Below are 20,143 nucleotides of genomic sequence, written 5' to 3' on the forward strand. Positions count from 1 at the left end.
GGAGCTTACCAAAATTTCCCAGGTGCTTTTGTTAAGACTCTGGTTGAGGATTAGAAAGAGAAAGTGATAGCCAAACCCTGAGCCTTGTATGGCCCTTCAGTATGAGGCTCCCTATACTCTATCATAAGCCCAAGTTTGCTTAATGACTTCTGGGTAAAGATGGGATTGGTGATTTCCAAGACCAAATGTAAAGACTATGTAGAATCTGGGCAAAAATGCTTTTCTCTCTTAGTGGCAATAATTGAGAACTCCCTACAAAATAAAAGGAAGAAGCATGGTAAACTAGAGGTGGTGATAGGATGAGGTGGGATAAAGGGCCATGAAATGAGAATATCTGGCTTTATTTGGTGGTGAGCCAGTCACACCCATTTTTTTTGGATTTCAGTTTTCTTATATGGAAAAAGAGAGAGTAAGACGAACTGGTCCAATGATCTCAAGATCCTGATTCAACTTTTGTATTTTACGAGTTCACCGACAGGTCTAAAATATCAGGTTCTAAGTATCTTTTCAGTTCTGACATTCTAAACTCTAAGGGTTCTTTCAGCTCTAAATTTCCACATTCTAAAGTTCTATGCTTTAAAGTCCTTTTTTTCACTGACATTTTATGTTCTAGTCTTGACATTATATTTCTAAGATCTCCCTCCCCCCCAGCTCTGATATTGTATATTCTAAGCACCCTTTCATCTTTGACATTTGTGTTCTAAGGACTCTCTCATCTTTAACATTTTGTATTCTAAGGGCCTTCCCAGTTCTAACATCATGTGTTCTAAGCACCCTCTCCTATTTGACATTGTGTGTTCTATGGATCTTCTCATCTCTAACATGCTGTGTTCTAAAGACTCTCCAAGTTCTGACATTATGTGTTCTAAAATCCTTTCCAGCTCGGATATCCTGTGTTCTAAGATTTCTCCCATCTTCCCCTGACATTGTATGTTCTAAGTACCCTCTTCTCTTTAATATTCTATGTTCTAAGACTCCTCCCAGCTCTGACAGTTTTTATTCTGTGGGCCCTCCCAGCTCTGACATTGTGTGTTCTAAGGACCTTCTTAGCTTTGACATTCTGTGTTGTCTGGGTCCTTCCAGCTCTAACATTCTATGTTCCAACTTTCTCCTCTGGCTGCAACATTATGTGATTCTATAAATGTTCCTGTCCATTAATTCTGGAAAGCTTTGTCTGCTGAACTGCCTGTCTCCGTGATTAACTATGGGGGAATATCAGATTATGGGAAAGTGGAAAAAGGATCCCTCTTCTCTGGGGATGGTTCCTATTTCAAAGACACTAATGTTTCCACAGTAATTAAGGTGAGGGAAAAAGTGAAAGAGGAAAAAAAATTAAAAACCTTGAATTATATGGTCTTTCCATCCTTGTTTCAGATTAATTACTTTTGGTCCTTTGATAAAAATATAGTTTGTGAACGTTTGAGGTGTAAAACATGTTAATGATCGTGTTATGGTGGACAGTCTCATTATGTAATTCCAGGCACTTACAATGATGGGGGAATGAGTAAATGTAATTACATAGTAATAATCTCAGCCAAATTGTGTGCCACCCAGGAAAGAGAATAGTATTTAAGAAATTCAAAATAGGAATTAGGCTGGAAGAAGAAGTATTTTGATGGACACATGTTGTTGTGCCCTGGCATAGTCTTAGAATCTGAAGACCCAGGAATGAATCCTGCCTTTCCTATTAATGACTTGGGTGGTGCTTAGCCAACTTATCTTCCCTCTGTGGGCTAGTCTCTTTACTATTCTCTTGCTCTGTAGAGGGCTATCCTAGGCATAAGAGAAAGAGTCAGTGCCTCTGATGCATATTGCTTCTGTGATTTTTGGCAAGTCATTTCATCTCCTAATGGACTAGGAAATTACAAATTGCAGAGGGGTCAACATTACAATCCTTAGCATTTTGACACCAATGCAGTCTCAGACAAAATACCAAAGTATGATTTCCATAATTCATATGGTATAGAGTTTGAAAAATTGTATAGATTCAGTGTTACTCCTTTATATTAGCTGAAGGTAAAATAGCATTGTGGGAAGAGTTTAAGACTTGGAATAAGGGGGGGAGGTATTTAGTTCTTAACTTGTCCCTCCCCTCCACCATTGACCAATTGATTGATCATGGACCTGTTTTAATTTTCTAAATCTCAGCTCTGGGTGGACAAAGACAGAGGCTCAAGTGATCCTTTCAAAGTTGTTAATGGAGAGCAACAAATGAGATGATTTATATGAAACCCTTGAACCAAGATTACCAGAGCTTGGGCTTGACTTTGTGGTCTCTTAAAACAAGAATATCTTTTTGCCTCATTTTATTCCACCCTAGAGAGCCCCTTCAGGGAACTGAAGAATATCCTTCCTCACTGCTCCCCAGTGATGTGGGTAAAAAGTGTCTCCTGTTTTTGTAAAAGCATTCAAAGTAACAATGAATGTTGGACATAAGATAGCCTTCCCTCCTTCCCCTCCTCTCCCCCCTACCACTGCAGAAAATGTAAAATAGCACAAAGGATTCATAGAAGCTCATTTAGTTATACAATTATACAATTTCATTTAGTTTATATAATTTACAACAAATTCCACTTCTCCTCCAGGGATCTGTATTTCTCTCTCCAAAGTTACCAGTGGTCTCTTAATTACTGTATCCAATGACCTTTTCTCAATTTTTATTGTTCCTGTCAACTCTGAATACCATTATTATACTCTCTTTTCTTGGAAATCTATTCCTCTGCATTTTTGTGAAACTGCTCTCCCCTGGTTTTCCTCCTACGAGTCTGACAACTTCTCAATCTCTTTTGCTGGATCTTCATTCTTGTCACACCTATTCTAACAGTTTTTGTTGTTATTTAGTCATTTTTTCAGTCATCTCCAGCTCTTTCTGACCTCATTTAGTGTTTTTTTAAAGATATTGGAGTAGTTTACCATTTCCTTCTCCAAATAATTTTATTGATGAGGAAACTGAGAGAAGCAGGGTGAAGTGACTTGCTCAGGGTCACACAGCAACTAAACACTTTTCAAATATGAGGCAGGTACTATTCTCTTTTACTTTTCATCTTAATTGTATTTTTTTTCCAACTATATGTTTCAACATTCATTTTTCTTTTTTTTTGTTTTTTTTTTGTTAGTTTTTTGCAAGGCAAATGGGGTTAAGTGGCTTGCCCAAGGCCACACAGCTAGGTAATGATTAAGTGTCTGAGACCAGATTTGAACCCAGGTACTCCTGACTCCAGGGCTGGTGCTTTATCTACTGCACCACCTAGCCGCCCCTCAACATTCATTTTTGTAAATTTTTCTCCCTCTCCTCTTTCCCCAAGACAGCAAAGCACAATCATATTAAACATATTTCCATATTAGACATATTGTGAAAGAAGAATCAGAACAAAAAGAAAAACTATGAAAAAGAAAAAACAAAACAAAAAAACAAAGTGAAAATAGTATTCTTTGATCTTCATTCAGACTTGATTTCTCTAGTTGTCTCATAAGTCTTTGAGAATTGTCTTTGATCATTTTATTGCTAAGAAAAGCTAAATTTATCATGATGATGCTGTTTGTCCTTCATTTTTTTTTTTGCAAGGCAATGGGGGTTAAGTGACTTGTCCTCAGTCACATAGCTAGGCAATTATTAAGTGTCTGAGTCTGGATTTGAACTCAGGTCCTCCTGACTCCAGGGCCTATACTCTATCCATTGCACCACCTAGCTGCCTCTTGTCCTTCATTCTTGAAAAAGACCATGACATCAGGTGATGCCATAACAAGCACATGAATTGGATTTGCCTGAGGGGTGACTGTGCTAAGTCACCAACCTTAATTTCTCCTCTAGAGTCTTCTGGGGCCAGTGGTCAGATAGTATCAGGACAACTGAGATGGCCCTGGATAAGAGACAATCAGGGAAAGTGCACTGTATTCAGATGATAATGAATAAATCAAGGTAGGATTCTCTACAAAGTCTTTAAGCTCCATCTTCTTCCTTCCAAGACAATGGAGAACTCCTCGATTCTCTCTCTTAAAGTCTGTTAGAATTTTCTTCTCTCTAGGTGATTCATGAACCCCTGTATTGACCCCTCCCTATGGAGGAAGTCAGGTTTAGGAACTCAGCATTTTCTAGGAATCCCCTCCCTATAATGAACTTTTTAGTTTCCTTTTATTGTGTTCTAATGTCAGTTTTGTTCTTTTCTCGTATCTTTATCCTCCTTCTTAGCACACTGACTGGCCCACATTAAGCTATTAAAAATATTTGCTGTCTGACTTACTTTCTCCCCACACTCCTCCAACCAAAACCTAGGCAAAGGAATGCCCATGTTTTGGTTAAATTGTTTAGAGTAAGCATGATTTCACCATGCTTTTGCCCCTATCTCTCCTATGTGTCTTCTGTCCATGTGATGTACAAGAATCCCTCCTCAATTGCTCTGGTCCGGTGATGGGTCCTCTCTCTCTTAGACCTTCTGATTTCCAGGAATGAAGATGGTATATGAATGGAGTGGAATAGTATTGCCCTTTAGGAGAGGATGCAAGGGACAGTTTCAGAGAAAACTGGGATACAGAGGGAACTAAGTAGAAATAGTAGAATATTTTCTCCAATAACAGCATTGTAGAGAGATTGCCAACAACTTTGAAAGACTTAAGAATTCTGCTCAATAGCCAGACACTGTGGTGAACTCCTGTAGTTACTGTCCTTTGGGAGTCTCAGGTTAGTGCATTGTTGGAGTCTGAGAGTTCTGAATGAATTTATTAAGTGTCTGCTAATTGCCAGATACTTTATTAGTGCTTTGCAAATATTGTTTCACTTGTTCCTTATGACAATCTTGGGAGGTCAGTACTATTATAATTTCCATTTTACAGTTAAGGAAAGACAAAGGTGAAGTAACTTGTCTTTGACCATACAGTTGAGTCAGCTCTTCCTGACTCCAAACCCAACTCTTTATTCTGATGCAAGACTTGTTTAACATGGTGAGCTCCCAGGAGGGGTGGGTCAAAAGGTACCATAGGAGAGATAAACCAACCCAGACTGTAAGAACAGAACGGGTTAAAGCTTCCCAGTCAGTATTGGGAATTGCACCAAGAATACCTTCTGTATGTTGAACCTTGGAGACACAGCTAAAAAAAATTTTCTCTAATTATGTAACAACAAATTGCAATTCCAGAGGATATATGGTGAAGTATACTGGAAGGCAGCTGATAAACTCAGGATGGAGCATGAGATACCCTTTTTATTTTATCCTATTCTAAATTGTTTTTCAATTTCAAATTCTCTTTCCTTTCTATCCCTCTTTCACTGATACACATTTTTAGACATGATCAATGTAGCAATTTGTTTTCCTTGACTACAAAAGACTTCTTTCTTCTTTTTCAATTTGGAGATAAATAGAGGAAAATGTTTCTAAATTGAAATTAAAATATTATTAGATAAAAAATGTAAGCAATTCCTGTTTATGGGTCCATTACAAAAGTATGGCTACAAAAACAGCCTGACATATTCCAGTCATCCCCAACTTTGAGACTTTGTCACTCATCCTCAATGAGGTATGACTGGGTAGATGGAGTGATAACTTGGATCCTTTCAAAGTTTGTTTGTTAATGGTCAAATTCCCATCTGGGACTGATAGGGTTGTCTATCTTTCTTCTTTTTGATGCCCAAAGAGCCAAGAAAGAAAGAGAAAAAAGGGAAAAAAAGGAAATAAAAAGCATTTCTGCAAAAACAAACCACCATAACAACTGAGTGTGATGGTAAATACAGTGTTCTGTATCCATAGTTCTAGAGGAAAATGTATTCTTATGTCTCTTCTTTGGGGATAATTTTGGTTATTATAATGGCACATCATTTACATTTTTTTGTTTCTTTTTCTTTGCATTAAATTTATAAATGATATCTTTGGCTTTTAATAATGCCTAAATTACTTTCTACCATATTACCATCTCTTCTTTCTGAGAGAGCCATATTGTTTTTTTTGTTTTTTTTTTTTTAGGTTAAGGCAAACAGGGTTAAAGTGGCTTGCCCAGCTATGTAATTATTAAGTGTCTGAGACTGGATTTGAACCCAGGTATTCCTGACTCCAGGGCCGGTGCTTTATCCACTATGCCACCTAGTCACCCCTTGAGAGAGCCATATTATAGAACAATTTGGTAGGAACAACTAAGTGGCAAAGAGGATAGAGCACTGGCCTTGCAGTCAGGAGGACCTGAGTTCAAATCCAGCCTTAGGCACTTGACACTTACTAGCTGTGAGATCTTGGGCAAGTCACTTAGTCCTGATTGCCTCATAGCAAGAGTCATCTCCACTCATCCTGATTCATATCTGACCACTGAACTCAGATGACTCTGGAGGAGAAAGTGAGGCTGGTGACTTAGCACCTCCACCCCCCCCATCAAATCCAATTCATGTGTTTGTTATGGCGTCACCTTCCTGCTGTTGTGGTCTTCTTTGAAAATGAAGGACAAGCATCATCATATAATAATTTAAAAATATAGAAAAAGACAAAATGGAAGAGAAAAACAGCAAAATAAATCAAAACACTGAAAGAAAAATTTGACAATATGTTCCTCATGAGTGGTCCATTTCCTACCCCACATGTGGGGATGTTTCTTCTTATATCTCTTCTTTGGGTTTTGAAACATCCATTTTTGATTATTTTGTGGTTTGTGTTTTTTCCATTTTCATTATTGTAGTTGTGTTCTTATTATTTCCTAGTTCTGTTTATTGCATTCTGAATCAGTGCATAGAAATCTTCTCAAGCTTCTTTCTTTTCATATCTTATAGCCCAATAATAAATATTCCATTTCACTCAGGTACCTTAGTTTGTTTAGCCATTTTTCAATTAATGGGGATCTCCTTTGTTTTGAGTTCTTTGAATACCCCCCAAATGCTGCTATATACACATACATACACATATATGAACCCCTTTCCTATCTTTTTAATCTCCTTGGGACAGATGCACAGAAGGGAGATTTCTGGGTTAAAGGACACAGACACTTAGGTCTGACTTCAAATCCCCTTTGATTCTTTGTGTGATGTCACACACTTCATGCCTAGTCACAAAAATTTCTTTGCTCCATCTCCCCCCACCCCAAACATCTACAGGGTTTTTCCTATAACAATGCATGTTGTTTGAATGGTCAGGATTCAGAAATTTACCCAGCTTCCTAGGAGCTATAGATGATTTTTCTTTCATTCTAGCTCAACCAGAGGGTTAGCTGTAAATTGATATATTTTTATGTTTCTGGGCACAGTTGTTCACAAAGCCAACTACTAAGACATGGAGAGAATTGTGACAAAACTGAGGATTCTTGAAGTTTTGAAACTAGTATTTTAGAAGCTGCCAAGGTCACAGGGATTAGTTAGATGAAGAAAGGAAAACCTGTCCAATGAAGGGAGCTGAAAGATATACCTTGCAGTTGGGTGAAAAGGCTGGCCGCCTCTGGGGAGGAAAATTGCAATTAAGAGACTGGTAAGGTACTAACAAAGTGCCACAGAGTCTCAGAAGAAAAATAGTAGGAAATAGCACTAGAAAGTTGAAGCCAGGCTGTAGAAGTCTTTATTCAGGCCTTATTCTGTAGGCAATGGGGAGCCATTTAAGGTCATTGAATGGGAGTGGCAGAGTGATTTTCAGACTTTTGGAAGAAGAAGAGTAGACTATATGGTGTAGCAAGCAGAAATACCACTGGATCTACAGTTCCAAGACCAAGGTTGAATCCTGACTGATTGCTTACTGATTTTAGGGAAGTTATTTTTCCACTTTCAAACCTGTTTCCTCCTCTACAAAGTGAGGGAATTGAACTGTTTGCTGTTATTCATCCTCTAAGAAGACCAATGACATCAGAAGTCTTGACTTTCAAGTGAATTGGAAATAAGTGAGGCAAGAATATACAAAATCATAGCCTTACTCTCTCCTCCAGAATCATCAAAATCCAGTGGCAAGACACACAGGTCAGGATGACTGGTGATGGCCCTGGATGCAGTAGTAGCAGATATTGGGTTAGATACTATCTAAGGCTGGTCTAAAATCCAGTAGCCTTAAGAGTTACCTATCATACATGTGGCATGAGGGGTGACCTTGGATACTCCATAGCAAATGTAGGTCTTGCCAAGGAGCGATGACTTTGAATAGAAGGTGGCACAGCTAAAGGTAGAAAGGCTCATCAGCTAGTTAAGGTATCTTTTCATGCTATGGCATACATTGGACTTTTGTGTAGTTACAGAGATGCTGTGGTCTTTGTTGGGTAATGGGTGGGTGATGGGGTAAGGATCTGTCCTTATAAAATCACTGATCCTTGAAATTATTAAGGTAAAGGATAGACTGTAGTCAAGGAGACCGGACAGTAACTTCTCTCCGCTTTAGTAGATGGAAGATGCTTTGGCTGGAAAATTCCATTATTTGGGGATGATGAATCTTTTTGCACTTGGTGAGGCTGATTCTCAGACAATAGACATTTATTTTTCATGGGACCATCCTTGAAGGAATTCCATCTTGTAGTGCTGGTGCATGGAATCCATAAGTAGATTCTTCCAGAGTCCAGGGTCACCTGTTTCCCACTGTGATGTAGAAATCAATCATTCAATCAATCAGTCAATCAATGAACATATATTTATTAACTCCTATAGATATAAATAATGAAACACCAGGGTTGTCTCAATTTCAAGAAAATAAGAGAGTTCTTTTTTTTTGAGGGTGGTGGGAAATTTTTGAATTTTTATTAATATTTTTTGTTTTCTATACTTTCCTTCCCTCTCTCCTCCCCAGTTAGTACATACTTTGTAACAAACAAAAGAAACAAAAATGTTTTTAAGACAGAGAAGGAAAAAAAAATCAGCTTAGCAAAATGAATCAACACATCAACTAATTTATTACAACCACAATCTCCCACCTCTTCAGAGAAAGGAAACCTCTTTATCTTATCTCCTGATCAGGGATAAACTTATTCCAAACAGAATTTAGTTGTTGTGACTTCTGTTGTTTTTCTGTTGGCATTGTGACTATTGTTTTCCTGGTTCTGTTTGCTTCACTTTTCATCAGTTCATATAAGCCTTCCTTTGCTTTTTTGAAGTCTTCATATTCATCACTTCCTGCAGAGCAGTCTTAGACTCTTATAGTCTGTTGAGTTCACCTCTCTCTTTGTGTGGATGAGGAATTTAAATGACTTGCCCAGGGTTACAAAATTAGGAAGTATCTGAGGTGGGATCTAACCCTAGGGCTTCCTGATTCCCAACCCAGCACCCCATCCTAGACCATACTATATAATCCATTCCACCTAAGTAAAAAATGGTACTTTCAACAATACTTTGCAGAGGGAGCATCCACTATGTCTTGATCCTGACTTCAGAAAATATGACTATTACAATTAGTCACTGCTTGCCATAGTTCTAGGAGGCTCTAAACGTATTTTCTCAGAACTATTTAGCCTGGGAAGGTTTTGTGGGAAGAAGAAGGAAGAAACAATCTTTGGTACCTACCTACCATGTGCTGAGTCCCAAGCACTTTGCAAATATTATCTCATTTGATCTTCGCAACAAACCTGCAAGATAGGAGCTATTATTTATCCATTTTACAGTTGAGGAAACTGAGGCAAAGTAGGGTCACACAGCTAGGAAGTATCCGAGGCTTTGAACTCAGGTCTTCCTGACTCCAGACTTGGTGCCCTACTCATTGCCAGCTAGCTGAATGTTAAAGGTCTTTGCCAGCACCAGTTATCCTTGTTATTGTTATTATCATCACTGATTATCCATGGATAATCCCTCCTGAGTTGTTCTCTGGAGAACAGGAAAGCAGCACCCAGTTTTGGAGCAGAATATGGTAGGGCATCTCTGAGTCTGTCAGTATTAAATGACATCTGTGTTCTCATGGGTCTCTGGGTGAAAGCAGTCATTCTCTTGTACAAAGTAGAATCGTAGGCTAATAGCTAACATCACATAAATACCTGCAGCTGCCCAGCTGTTAGCACATCAGTGTCCAATCCCCGAGGTGTCCAAATCTCCCTAACCTGCCAGTCATCTTGGAGGTTCTTATTTCCCCACTAGAAGACTCTCAGCTAGAGGGTCTCCCCTGGAACCACAGGCACAGCTGATCCTGAGAGATGATATCCATTGTGAAGCCCAGGAGGTGTGGCATTGATATTTGGGGGCCTCAGAACTATCCTTGTTGAACTTACTTCTCTGATCTAGGAGGGTATGAACCTACCTCAGAATGAGGATAAACATTTAAGCAGATATCATGAAATAGGATTCTCTGTGTGTGTCTCAGAGGTCTGTCTTAGGGAGGTCCTGGGTTCATTGAAAGTGAATGATTACCCATATCACTTTATCTGGGGTAGCTAGGTGAACACTGAGCTTAAAGTCAGGAAGCATGACCCGAATTCAAATTCATCTTCAGACACTTCCTAGCTGTGTGACCCTGGGCAAGTCATTTAACCCTGTTTGCCTCCATTTCCTCATGTGGGAAAGGAAATGACAAATTTCATTATCTTTGCCAAGAAAACCCCAAGTGGAGTCATGAAGAGTCAAGCATGACTAAAATGATTGAACAAAAAAATCACTTTAGCCAGACATCCTGTTTTCTCCATCTGAACAGAGTTCCCCCTCCTGGACCTTGGAGGCTGATGGACCCTTAGTCAGGGTTGTTGTAGAAGAGATGGCTGCTCAAGTAGAGGTTAGACTAGCTGTGGATATCTAAGGTTTCTTTCAATTATGGCAGCAGCATTTGGAATCAGAAGACCTGGCTTTAAATCCTGATAGTTGTTTACTGTCTGTAGGACCTTGGGTAGCTCCTCATTTACCTGAGTCTCAGTTTCTTCATCTGTAAAATGAAGGGGGTTGAACCAGATCCATCATCCAATAAACATCTATTTATAAGACACCTACTACATTTAGCTAAGCACTGAGAATGCAATGAATAAAAAGAAAAACAGTCCTGCACTCAAGGAGTTTACAATCTAGAGGACCTCTATAGTCCCAGATTGAAATGGATGAACTGAGAATGAATATCTGTGATTTTATTGAAGTCTTCCTTACTTGACTATTAATTCCACGAATATTCTACAAGTTCTTTTCTAACTTGAAAATTATCTTTGGGGCAGCTAGGTGGTACAGTGGACAGAGTGCTGGCCCTAGAGTCAGGAGGACCTCAGTTCAAATCCAGCCTCAGACATTTAATTGCCTAGCTGTGTGACCTTGGGCAAGTCACCCTTAAACCCATTGCCTTAAAAAATGAAGGAAAAAAGAAAATTATCTTTGTGTGCCCCTCCCCAACTCTACTTTCTCTGTACATAATGGGGTTAAAGAAATATTTATTGAAGGAATTAATAAAATCCTAAACAAACCCATGACAAACAATACTAAATTACAATGGAGACATACAGAATCATAGATTCCCAACCACTCGCTATGTTTTCTGCTTTCATTGGTTTGGGAAATTCCTTTGTGAAGAAACTTGGAAATAAAGTGAAGACCTTCTGGTTGCCTGGAACACAGGAAAGTTAAAAGACTTTCCTAGAGTCACACAGTATCAGACACTGGATTTGAATCCACATTTTCCAGAATTTAAAGCCAGATTTCTACCCACTATGCAAACAATGTATCTAATCATATAATCTTCTGAGAATACTAAATACTAAAAATACTAAAAGATTTTAGTCCTATAGATAGATTTTATTCAGGTGTACACTTGGGGAATTTCGTTTTTCATTTTTTTTAAAAAGGTGAATATTTATCATATACTGAATCACAGAGGATCTTTTTATTCATCAAAAGCAAAAAAAGTAAAAAAGCAAATGAAACTTATTTTTTAACTGAACAACTAAATTTTACTTTAAAACTCAAACTTTAAGAATGAGGCAGATTATTGAAACACCTTCTCTGGTGGCTATGATGGGGAAGGCAACTCATCCCAAAGACAGAGTCAATGGAATCTGAACACAGACTGAAGTACACTTTTTTTCCTTCTTACTATTCTTGAGGTTTCATATCTTTTTGGGGGAGAGGAGGGTCTATGATTACTCTCGCAACAAGATTATTGTAATAATATAAAATAAACAAAAAATGAGACAAAAATATTAAATCCCTCTATAGACCTGATGTATACATATTTGCCCATGCTTCATTTTTTATCTACTTAGAAAATTCTGCTGGGGTGGAAAGAGAGCTTATCTCCCTTACTCATAGTTCTTAGCAGAATTTCTAAGCATTTTCCATGCTTTGTATAGAAAGGTGATTCCGTTGACCCTTGAGTGGGGCCCTGAGCTTTCAAAGTTGTGTCTCTAGGAATGAGAACACGTTGCACTGAGTCACCTACTTTCTCCTCAGTTATTCTTTTTATTTTGAGCTTACAAGAATATTGATTTATTAAGCAATACATGTCAATTGCCAAAAAAAAAATTGAGGTCATAACTACTTAGTTTTAGTTCTGAACCCTGAATACAGGAGATGAAAGACTTTATATATTAAAAGCCAAATAAAGCAATTAATGAAAAGAAAACAAAATTAACACTATACAAAATTAGGTCATTTGATTTCTAATTGGAGGAAAGTTTAGGGAGTTTCCAAGTTGGGAGGAGTAAAATGAATAAGTGCAATACCCTGAAGTATCAGGTTTTGTTTATTATTTTATCTTTTTTGAGTCATGACTCCCATTTGGTAGTCTGGGGAAGCCTACAGAACTTTGTCCTCCAATTTAGCCTCAGTTTCCTCACCCATAAAATGGAGTAAAGGGGAAGTTGGATATCTTATCTCATTGGGTTGTGTGAGGATTGAATATATAAATAATGAACTGGAAGTCAGAGGACCTGGGTTTGAATTTGGCTGCTTAGTTGCTTATTAGCTGTGTTACCTTGGACAAGTCACTTTATCTCTGGTCTCAGTTTTCTGTAAAATGAGGAATTTGGACTAGATGGCCTTTATGGTCTCAGTGAGCCTTAGAAACCTTAAATCTTGTATATGATGGACTTTAAAAATGTTCTATAGAGATATAAGGAGTGGAGAGAATGGAGTAGGAAATTGTTATCACCCTTTGATTTGCCAAGTATAGTCCTGGGGGAGAGGGGAGAAAATTTTAGTAAGCTCCTACACCATGCTTTAACAAAATTTAATTCTCACAGCTCTATTTTATAGCTGAGGAAACTGAGGCAGACGGTGGTTAAGTGACTTGCCCAAGATCAATATAGCTACTAAGCATCTGAGGCTGGATTTTCTTGATTCCAGGATCAACATTTTAGCAACTGTGCCACCTCATTGTCCCTGAAGGGGTAGGGGACCATCTCCTTATGTATCCTCTTCTTCAAACCATTTATGTCCACTTCTTCCAAAATTTTGCTCAGGTTCCTCTTTTTCTTTGAAGCCTTCCCAGACTCTTAGTGTAGCTCCCACCCCCAACCCCAATCATGTCTCACCTGGTACCATATTGCTCTTTTTTTTCACCATTCAGCATTGATTAGAGCCTGCTTTGCACAGGACCAATGCTTGGAGCTTGGGGAGACACAAAGAAGAAACAATTTCTACCTTTAAGAAGCTTAAGGTCTAGTTGGGAGATAAGACACCTCCAGAGGTACCCATAATATTGTATGAAAAATATGTGATACCAGAGTAGGGAAGTCATTGACAACCAGGGAGAATTACAGGAAGTTTCCTGGAGGAAGTGGCATTGGAGCAGTGGATAAAGCACTGGCTTTGGAGTTAGGAGGAGGGAGTTTGAATCCAGCTCAGATGCTTGACTACTGCTAGCTGTGTGACCTTGGGCAGGTCACCCTGATTGCCTTGCTTCTGGGCTCATCTCCAGTCATCCTGATTCATATCTGGTCACTGGACCCAGAAGGCTCTGGAGGAGAAAGTGAGGCTGGTGACGCAGCACAGCACCCCCTCACACAAATCCAATTCATGTGCTTGTCATGGCATCACCTTCTTGCTGTTGTGATCTTTTTTTTGAAAATGAAGGACCAACATTAGGCATTTAAGTTGCTTTCTAACTATTCTAACAGGGGAAGAAAAGTAAGGCAGATGTTCTAGATGTTCTGGGATGGTGAGAATTAAGATATTGAGGGGAGAAAGCACAAGGCAGGACATGATGGGGGGGGTTTGGGGGTGGGAGAGGAGCCAAGAGTCTTCCAATGTGGCTGAAATATAGCTTATGAAGAAGGGAGTATAAATGAGACTGGAAGAGTAGGGAGGTCTGGGTGGTGGAGGACCTTGAATGACAAGATGAAGAGTCTGAACTTTCCTCAGTAGGCACTCAGGAGCCACGAAAGGGTCAAGAATAGAGAAGAGATCACAGCTAAGTCTAGATGGGCTTACAGAAAAACAACTTCTCTCATTGCCAAAGCACTTGCACTTCCCAAATAATTTCCCAGAGACCTTTCCTTTTATCCTCCCAGAATGCCCAGGAAGAAGAAGAAGAGGAGAAATAGGATTATTCTCTTATTTATTTATTCATTTTGATTCTCTTCATTTTAGAGAGAAAACTGAAGGTCAGAGTGGCCTTCTAGGTTGGAACCACTCATGTGGTGGATACGTTCTGAACATCACCTCTTTCTCCCCCTCCCTAGCCCACATCTGTCCTCTCCCCTAGCTCTGCTCATAATATCAGCCAGTCTTCCAGCTGGGGGTCCTAGCCCAGCTGCTTGCCTCCCACAGCGCTCAGACCAGGAACACTGCCTGGAAGAATGTTTGTATTTACACAGGTGTATACCTTGTACAAACAAACACTCATATCCCAGAGAGACCAAAATGTGGTTATTATTTGAATAGATCAGTGTGTGTTCTGTATTCTGTCAGGTCAGGGAGGGGTTGTGTTTTCTCTCTCATCACTACAGATACCAGAATTGCAAGGGACATTAGCCACCAACTCACTTGATCATACCTGAAAAGAATTTCAAAATTAATATACCCTACAAGGGGACTGGCTGATTCCCTCCACCCTACTCCTCTGCAGAGAGGGGTCTGCCACCTCCCAAGGCAGCTCTTTTTATTAGAAATTTTGTATGACTTTGGAGTTATCTCAGAATATTTCAGAATAGGAGTTCTCTAAGAGATCTTATTTTTCTCTTCAGAGGTTGTCTGAGAGCAAGGGAATGGAAGATCTGTATGGGATTCCTCTCCTCTTCCTATTCCCCTTTGTAGGACTGGTTCATGTAATCTCTTCTAGCTCATTCCATGTTCTAAAGGCCCTCCAGCTCTGACATTCCATGTTCTGAGGGTCCTCCCGGCTCTGATGATCTGTGTTCTAAGGACCCTCCCAATTCTGACATCCTGTATTCTACGGACCCTCCCAGCTCTGACATTCTGTGTTCTGAGGAACCTCCCAGCTTTGACATTTTATGCTCTAAGGTTCCTCCCAGTTTTGACATTTTGTGTTCTGAGGATCTTCCCAGCTCTGACATTTGAGAGTCCTTTATTGTACACTTGGTTACTTATTAACATGGTAGTTTTAGAGGAAGGGAATACTGTAGAGGATTAACCATTTCAAGATTTTGCTGTGTTCAGACCTGGGGGAAATTTTCTAAGGGAAACACCCAAAAGATGAGAAGACTTCTGTGGCTCACACTGCCCCTAGAATCTTTTTTATAAATTGGCTTCATTGGAACCCTTGTACCCTCTCATGTCATCCAGACCCAGGACATTTGTTCCCTTCCCACCTGTGTGTTCCAAGGGCTATTCAATGAGTGTGGGGTGTATTGGGGACCAAACTCTATCACTGGTCTATCAACTGGGTTCACTTAGGCCCCAGGCTATTGACTATTTCCTCAATAGACTTCATTCCCCAAACCGGTCAGCTCTGTTTCTGGATAGTTATACAATTAAGATTCTTCCAGGCATGTCAGATCAGAGAAGGAAACTGTGCCCATAGCTCTCATGCCAGTTAAGCCTGTGATTCTAATCCTCAGGACAAAATAATAACAATAACTTACATTTATGGGCTGTATTTTAAGGTTGGCAGAGTTTTGTACGACTACCTCATTTGAGCCTCCTAACAAGCTTGAAATGCAGGTGCTATTATCCCCATTTTACAGATGAGGAAAGTGAAGCTGTGATTTTAAGTCTCCCTCCCAACCTCACACAGCTAATACATTCCTAAAGCAGAATTTGAAGTCAGATCTTTCTTACCCAAGTTCAGATTCTGTTCCATTTTATGAGCTAGCTGCCAAAGATGTAGATTGGATCTATCTATTAAGACTATAAAGTTCCTGAGGGCAGAGTTTATGTCCCTATCTAAAAACTTTGTTATCTCTTCTAGCTACTTGCATGGTGCTTGGTTTGTATGTGAGAATATACAAATGATTAGTCATTAGCTGTTAGAATCTCCCTATGTGGGCACTCTGTCTACCAACCCATCAAGGTGGCAACCAATCCATGACCGAGTAGCTGAGACTCAAGGGAGTTGTCAGAGGCACATGGATACACTGGGTACTTGAGTGACTTGACTGGAACAAGGAAAAACTTATACCCAGGTTGGTTGGTTTTCACATTAAACAAAGTCAAAGAATTATCATCCTAAACCTGGAAAGGACTTTAGAAGCCATCACATTCAAATTCCTTCATTTTTCAAAAGAAGTAATTGAGACCCGGAAAGGTCAAGTCACTTATCCAATGTCACATGCCAGAATAGATGGCAGAACCAGATTTAAACAGATTCAAAGTTTTCTCCAAAAAAGACCAGCCATTCTCAGGAACACCAGGTAGGTTTTGCACACAAGACAAATAGGTGCTTTCTAACTATTCAATCAAAGTCTATTTCAGGGTTGGGGACCCTCAGAGCACCATCTTGTATGCTATTTGGAAGATTAGCATATCTGAAGCTCAGAAGGGTAAAAGGACAACAGGGGAACAAAAGGAACAAGGTGACTGGGGGAGAGGGGGTGGTCCCAGATTCTTGAAGGCTACAATTGCTAGGAACAGAGAATTATAGAGCCATGGAGGAGGGACCTGAGAGATCATAGAATCCAACCTTCCTTATTTTACAGCAGTGGTGTAGCCAAATAGCAAGTGAACTTTGGAAGCAAGATTTGAACCTGGGACTTCTGAATCCATGAAAGGAGATTTACCTGCCTGGGGTCTTATGGGATAAGAAAGGCTTTTAGTGTAGAATCGGTTCTAAACCTTATCTCTGTTACCTGAGGATCAGTTTGGAGATGCTGAAGGCTAGGAAGGTGTGTGAATATTCTTGGTCATGGCGAGGCTGGAAAATTGTCTGCTAAGCTTTAGAAAGGATTTGGGATATGCACCAGCAAAAGAAGTACCAGCATCAAAGAAATCACAAGTACTCTAAGTATTAAACTCACACTCTAGGACTTTCGGGTTACAAAGTCCTCTCCCCACAACCACCCTGGATGGAAAATTAGCTCCAGGATTATTATTATTATTCATCCCATTTTACAGATGAGAGAACTGGGGCTTAGAAAGGGGCAAGGACTCACCCAAAGGTCACCCAGTTGGTCAATGCAACAGGTCTCTTGACTAGAGACTATTCTTGTTCCACTGTTCCATGACTAAGGAAAATCCCTCCAAAATAATAAGGGATCTTTATACCCTGGTCTGTGCCATATTGAGGGTGGGTAGTGTCAGGACTGTGGGTATAAGAGTGCCCCGTGGGGAAGGGAAGCCTTGGAGTTCATTGGAGAGGAACCGGGGAGAAACATAGTCAGTCATGAAGCGGAGGTGGAACTGACGGCCCACACAATGAATGAGGTTGTCCACCACAGCACACTGGAAGGCTGCTGGGTAGTGTACCCGATAAGTGGCACACTCGTACCAGAGGCGAGTCCGAGCACTGCAGCGATATACTCCAATGCCCAAGCTGCGATTGAGGTCAAAGCGGTAGAGGAAGCCATTGACGGCCACCATCTCAGCTGTTCGGTCCTTGCCTCCCGTCGTGGGACTGGCCCGCCAGCAGTCTTCTTGCCCTGAATAACGAAGCAGCAGGTAGCGCAGAGTGCCCCCCGTGACATAGATCTCACCATCACAGGCTGTAGCTGTGTGGGCCAAGGCGAAGGTGTCATTGGGCAGGGATGCCACAAAGGTCCAGCGGTCCTGGCGAGGGTCATAGCGTTCCACTGTGTATAGGCATTCACCTCCGATGGCATACATGTACCCATCCAAGACCACCAGTTTGCAGTGGGGCCGAGCCTGGTTCAGAGGGCACATCTCCCTCCAGATACCCGTCAGTGGATTGTAGCAGAACATTCGGTTGGAGGCTTGCCCTCCTACCCTCTGGCAGCCAACCACCACAAAGAGATAATTGAAGAGGCTGCAGATAGCACAGCCCCGGGAAGTGGCCTCTGGGGGTAGGCTGGCCAGGGGCCACCAGGCATCTTGCTCATTGTCATAGGCACAGAGGCGGCCAGTGCCCTCCTGTGGGCAGACATCTGCCACCACCAGGTACTTTTGTCCCTGGAGCCGCCGCTGGAGGATGAGCTCCCGTTCAGCTCCACTAAGGTGCCCATAGATGTCTGGACTCTGAAGGACCTGCAGGTAGTTGTCACTCATCACCTTGTAAGCTGCCTCCTTTAGGGCATCTAGCTTCTCCCTCTTGGCCAGACTCAGTACTTCATAGCAGTTGCCCAGGTCTAGGTGGGTGTTCTGAGCTGCCCCGGGGACCAGTGGGAGCTGGAAGAAATTGGTCCCGGCTACCATCTCCACCTTGGGTTCAAGACTGGCCATGACTGGGTTGAGATCCAGAGACTCTGTGGATGACTGGAGGGATATTTGGGTGTCATTGCAGGGTGAGGTGCCCATGTTGTCTAGTTGAAGTTGGAGCTCTGGGTTCTCTGCAATTTGAAGAAAACTCTCCTTCCGGCTGATGCCAGGCCCAGGTGATAAAGAGGGATTCTGAGAGGAGGAGGAGGAACTCTCACCTAGGTCTTTAGCACTGTCCACAGAATGAGCACAGCCTGGAGAAGCCAAGGAATTGGTGTGAGGTTGAGTTGGAAGCCCCCCAAAGTTGGGAAGGGAGGGTGAGTCCTGAGGCACAGTCATCCCTCCAGGACTTCCAGAGGATGAGCTGGCTCCTAGAGCCAGCCTTTCTCTGGAGATGGACTGGGAGGTGGACTCCACATAGTAGTCATAGATTTTCCCTTTCAGACCAGAGCCAGAAGCCTCCCGTTGCTCCCCAGGACTCTCCTCTAGTGTCTGCTCCCCAAGAAAATTCTCCTCTACCTGGGCCCTGGCCAGGGAAGAAAAGACATAGGAGGTGTTTCCTTCCTTAGCAAGCTGGCTGACAGCCAGGCCCAGGTCCGAGGTGGCCCTGATGAGCCCCAAACCCTCCTGGCTGACCCCCACAGCTTGGGTGAAGGCCCAGCTCCTATTCATCTCCCCCCAGTCTGTGGTACTGGCAGTCTCCTCACTGTCAGAATCAGAAATCTCTTCCTTCCTCTGCCCCCTGATACAGTTTAGGAGGAGCCCAGACTCTTGCCATGAGTCATGGGGGGAGCCTGTTTTATTGTCATCTTGAGCAAGTCCAGGCTGGGGGCTTTCAGGTTCACTGTCACAGTCATCAAGATAGAGGAGACTGTTCTTACCCTGCCCAACTGGGAGTTTTCCAGGGTGTTGCTCCCCTCTGTTGAAGTCTGTCCCTTTACTCTTCTCAGGATGCCCGCCTCCAAAGTTCAGCCTTTCTCTGGCTCCGAGGTCACTGGCCCCACCGGCCCCTTCTGGCTGGCCATTCCCCAAAACTGGGTTCTCTTTTGCTCCCTCCTTCTCACTGAGCTGGTGCCGCTGTCTGAGACCTGGCAGCGGAGCTCTGGGTGAGGTGCTAGCAGGATCAGCCTGGCCTGCTACCTCTGGCTCCTCGGTGGCAATGGCGTCAACTTTTGATGTCCCACCCCCAGGTGGGTTCTGGGCTGGCCAGGACTTGTACAGTCTGTATATAAGAGTCCCCAGGAGCATGGCAGCAGCAGAGAAAACCAGCTTTCCGGTAAACTGCATGTCCGAATACCAGTCCCAAGGCTCAGAGCTGCTGTCGCTCATTCTAGGGCAACAGGCCCCACGGCGGCCAAGAATGTAAGGAATCCAATTAATTATTGCCCAACGAAAACTGGTTCTTGCCGCTTTGAGGGGTTCCTTATTGGCAATGTCCCCAAATCAGGAGCAGAGGTGACTTTGAGCTGGCTGGCAGCGAGTACCTCCTGGGACAGCAGCTGGCAGGGAGCAGACCCAAAGGGCAACGCCTTCTTGCCAAGGTTG

At 41.7% G+C, this 20,143-nt stretch overlaps 1 protein-coding gene and 1 long non-coding RNA gene across 5 annotated transcripts in view; one reads left to right on the top strand and one right to left on the bottom strand.

The window, feature by feature from the left end:
• Positions 1-3,418: 3,418 nt before the first annotated feature.
• On the bottom strand, positions 3,419-20,113 carry KLHDC7A (kelch domain containing 7A). Of its 2 annotated transcripts, XM_074218281.1 has the most exons (2): positions 19,480-20,113; positions 3,419-18,852 (listed from the first exon to the last, which is right to left on the bottom strand). In XM_074218281.1, the coding sequence occupies exons 1-2, from the start codon at positions 19,925-19,927 to the stop codon at positions 17,486-17,488; spliced, it is 1,815 nt and encodes a 604-aa protein (XP_074074382.1). In that variant the 5' UTR covers positions 19,928-20,113; the 3' UTR covers positions 3,419-17,485. The 2 variants fall into 2 exon arrangements, with proteins under 2 accessions (XP_074074382.1, XP_074074381.1); XM_074218280.1 differs by having other exon boundaries at positions 3,425-20,113.
• LOC141509069 (uncharacterized) overlaps positions 17,493-20,143 on the top strand; it is a 69,628-nt gene continuing 66,977 nt past the window's right edge. For 2 of the 3 annotated variants that reach the window (XR_012474571.1, XR_012474573.1), the window contains exon 1: positions 17,493-18,433. This is a non-coding gene — a long non-coding RNA (uncharacterized LOC141509069). The remainder of the gene's footprint in view (positions 18,434-20,143) is intronic. The other variant, XR_012474572.1, reaches the window with a different exon arrangement.

The sequence above is a fragment of the Macrotis lagotis genome, chromosome 1 (assembly GCF_037893015.1).
Source record: "Macrotis lagotis isolate mMagLag1 chromosome 1, bilby.v1.9.chrom.fasta, whole genome shotgun sequence".
Lineage (NCBI taxonomy): Eukaryota > Metazoa > Chordata > Mammalia > Peramelemorphia > Peramelidae > Macrotis > Macrotis lagotis.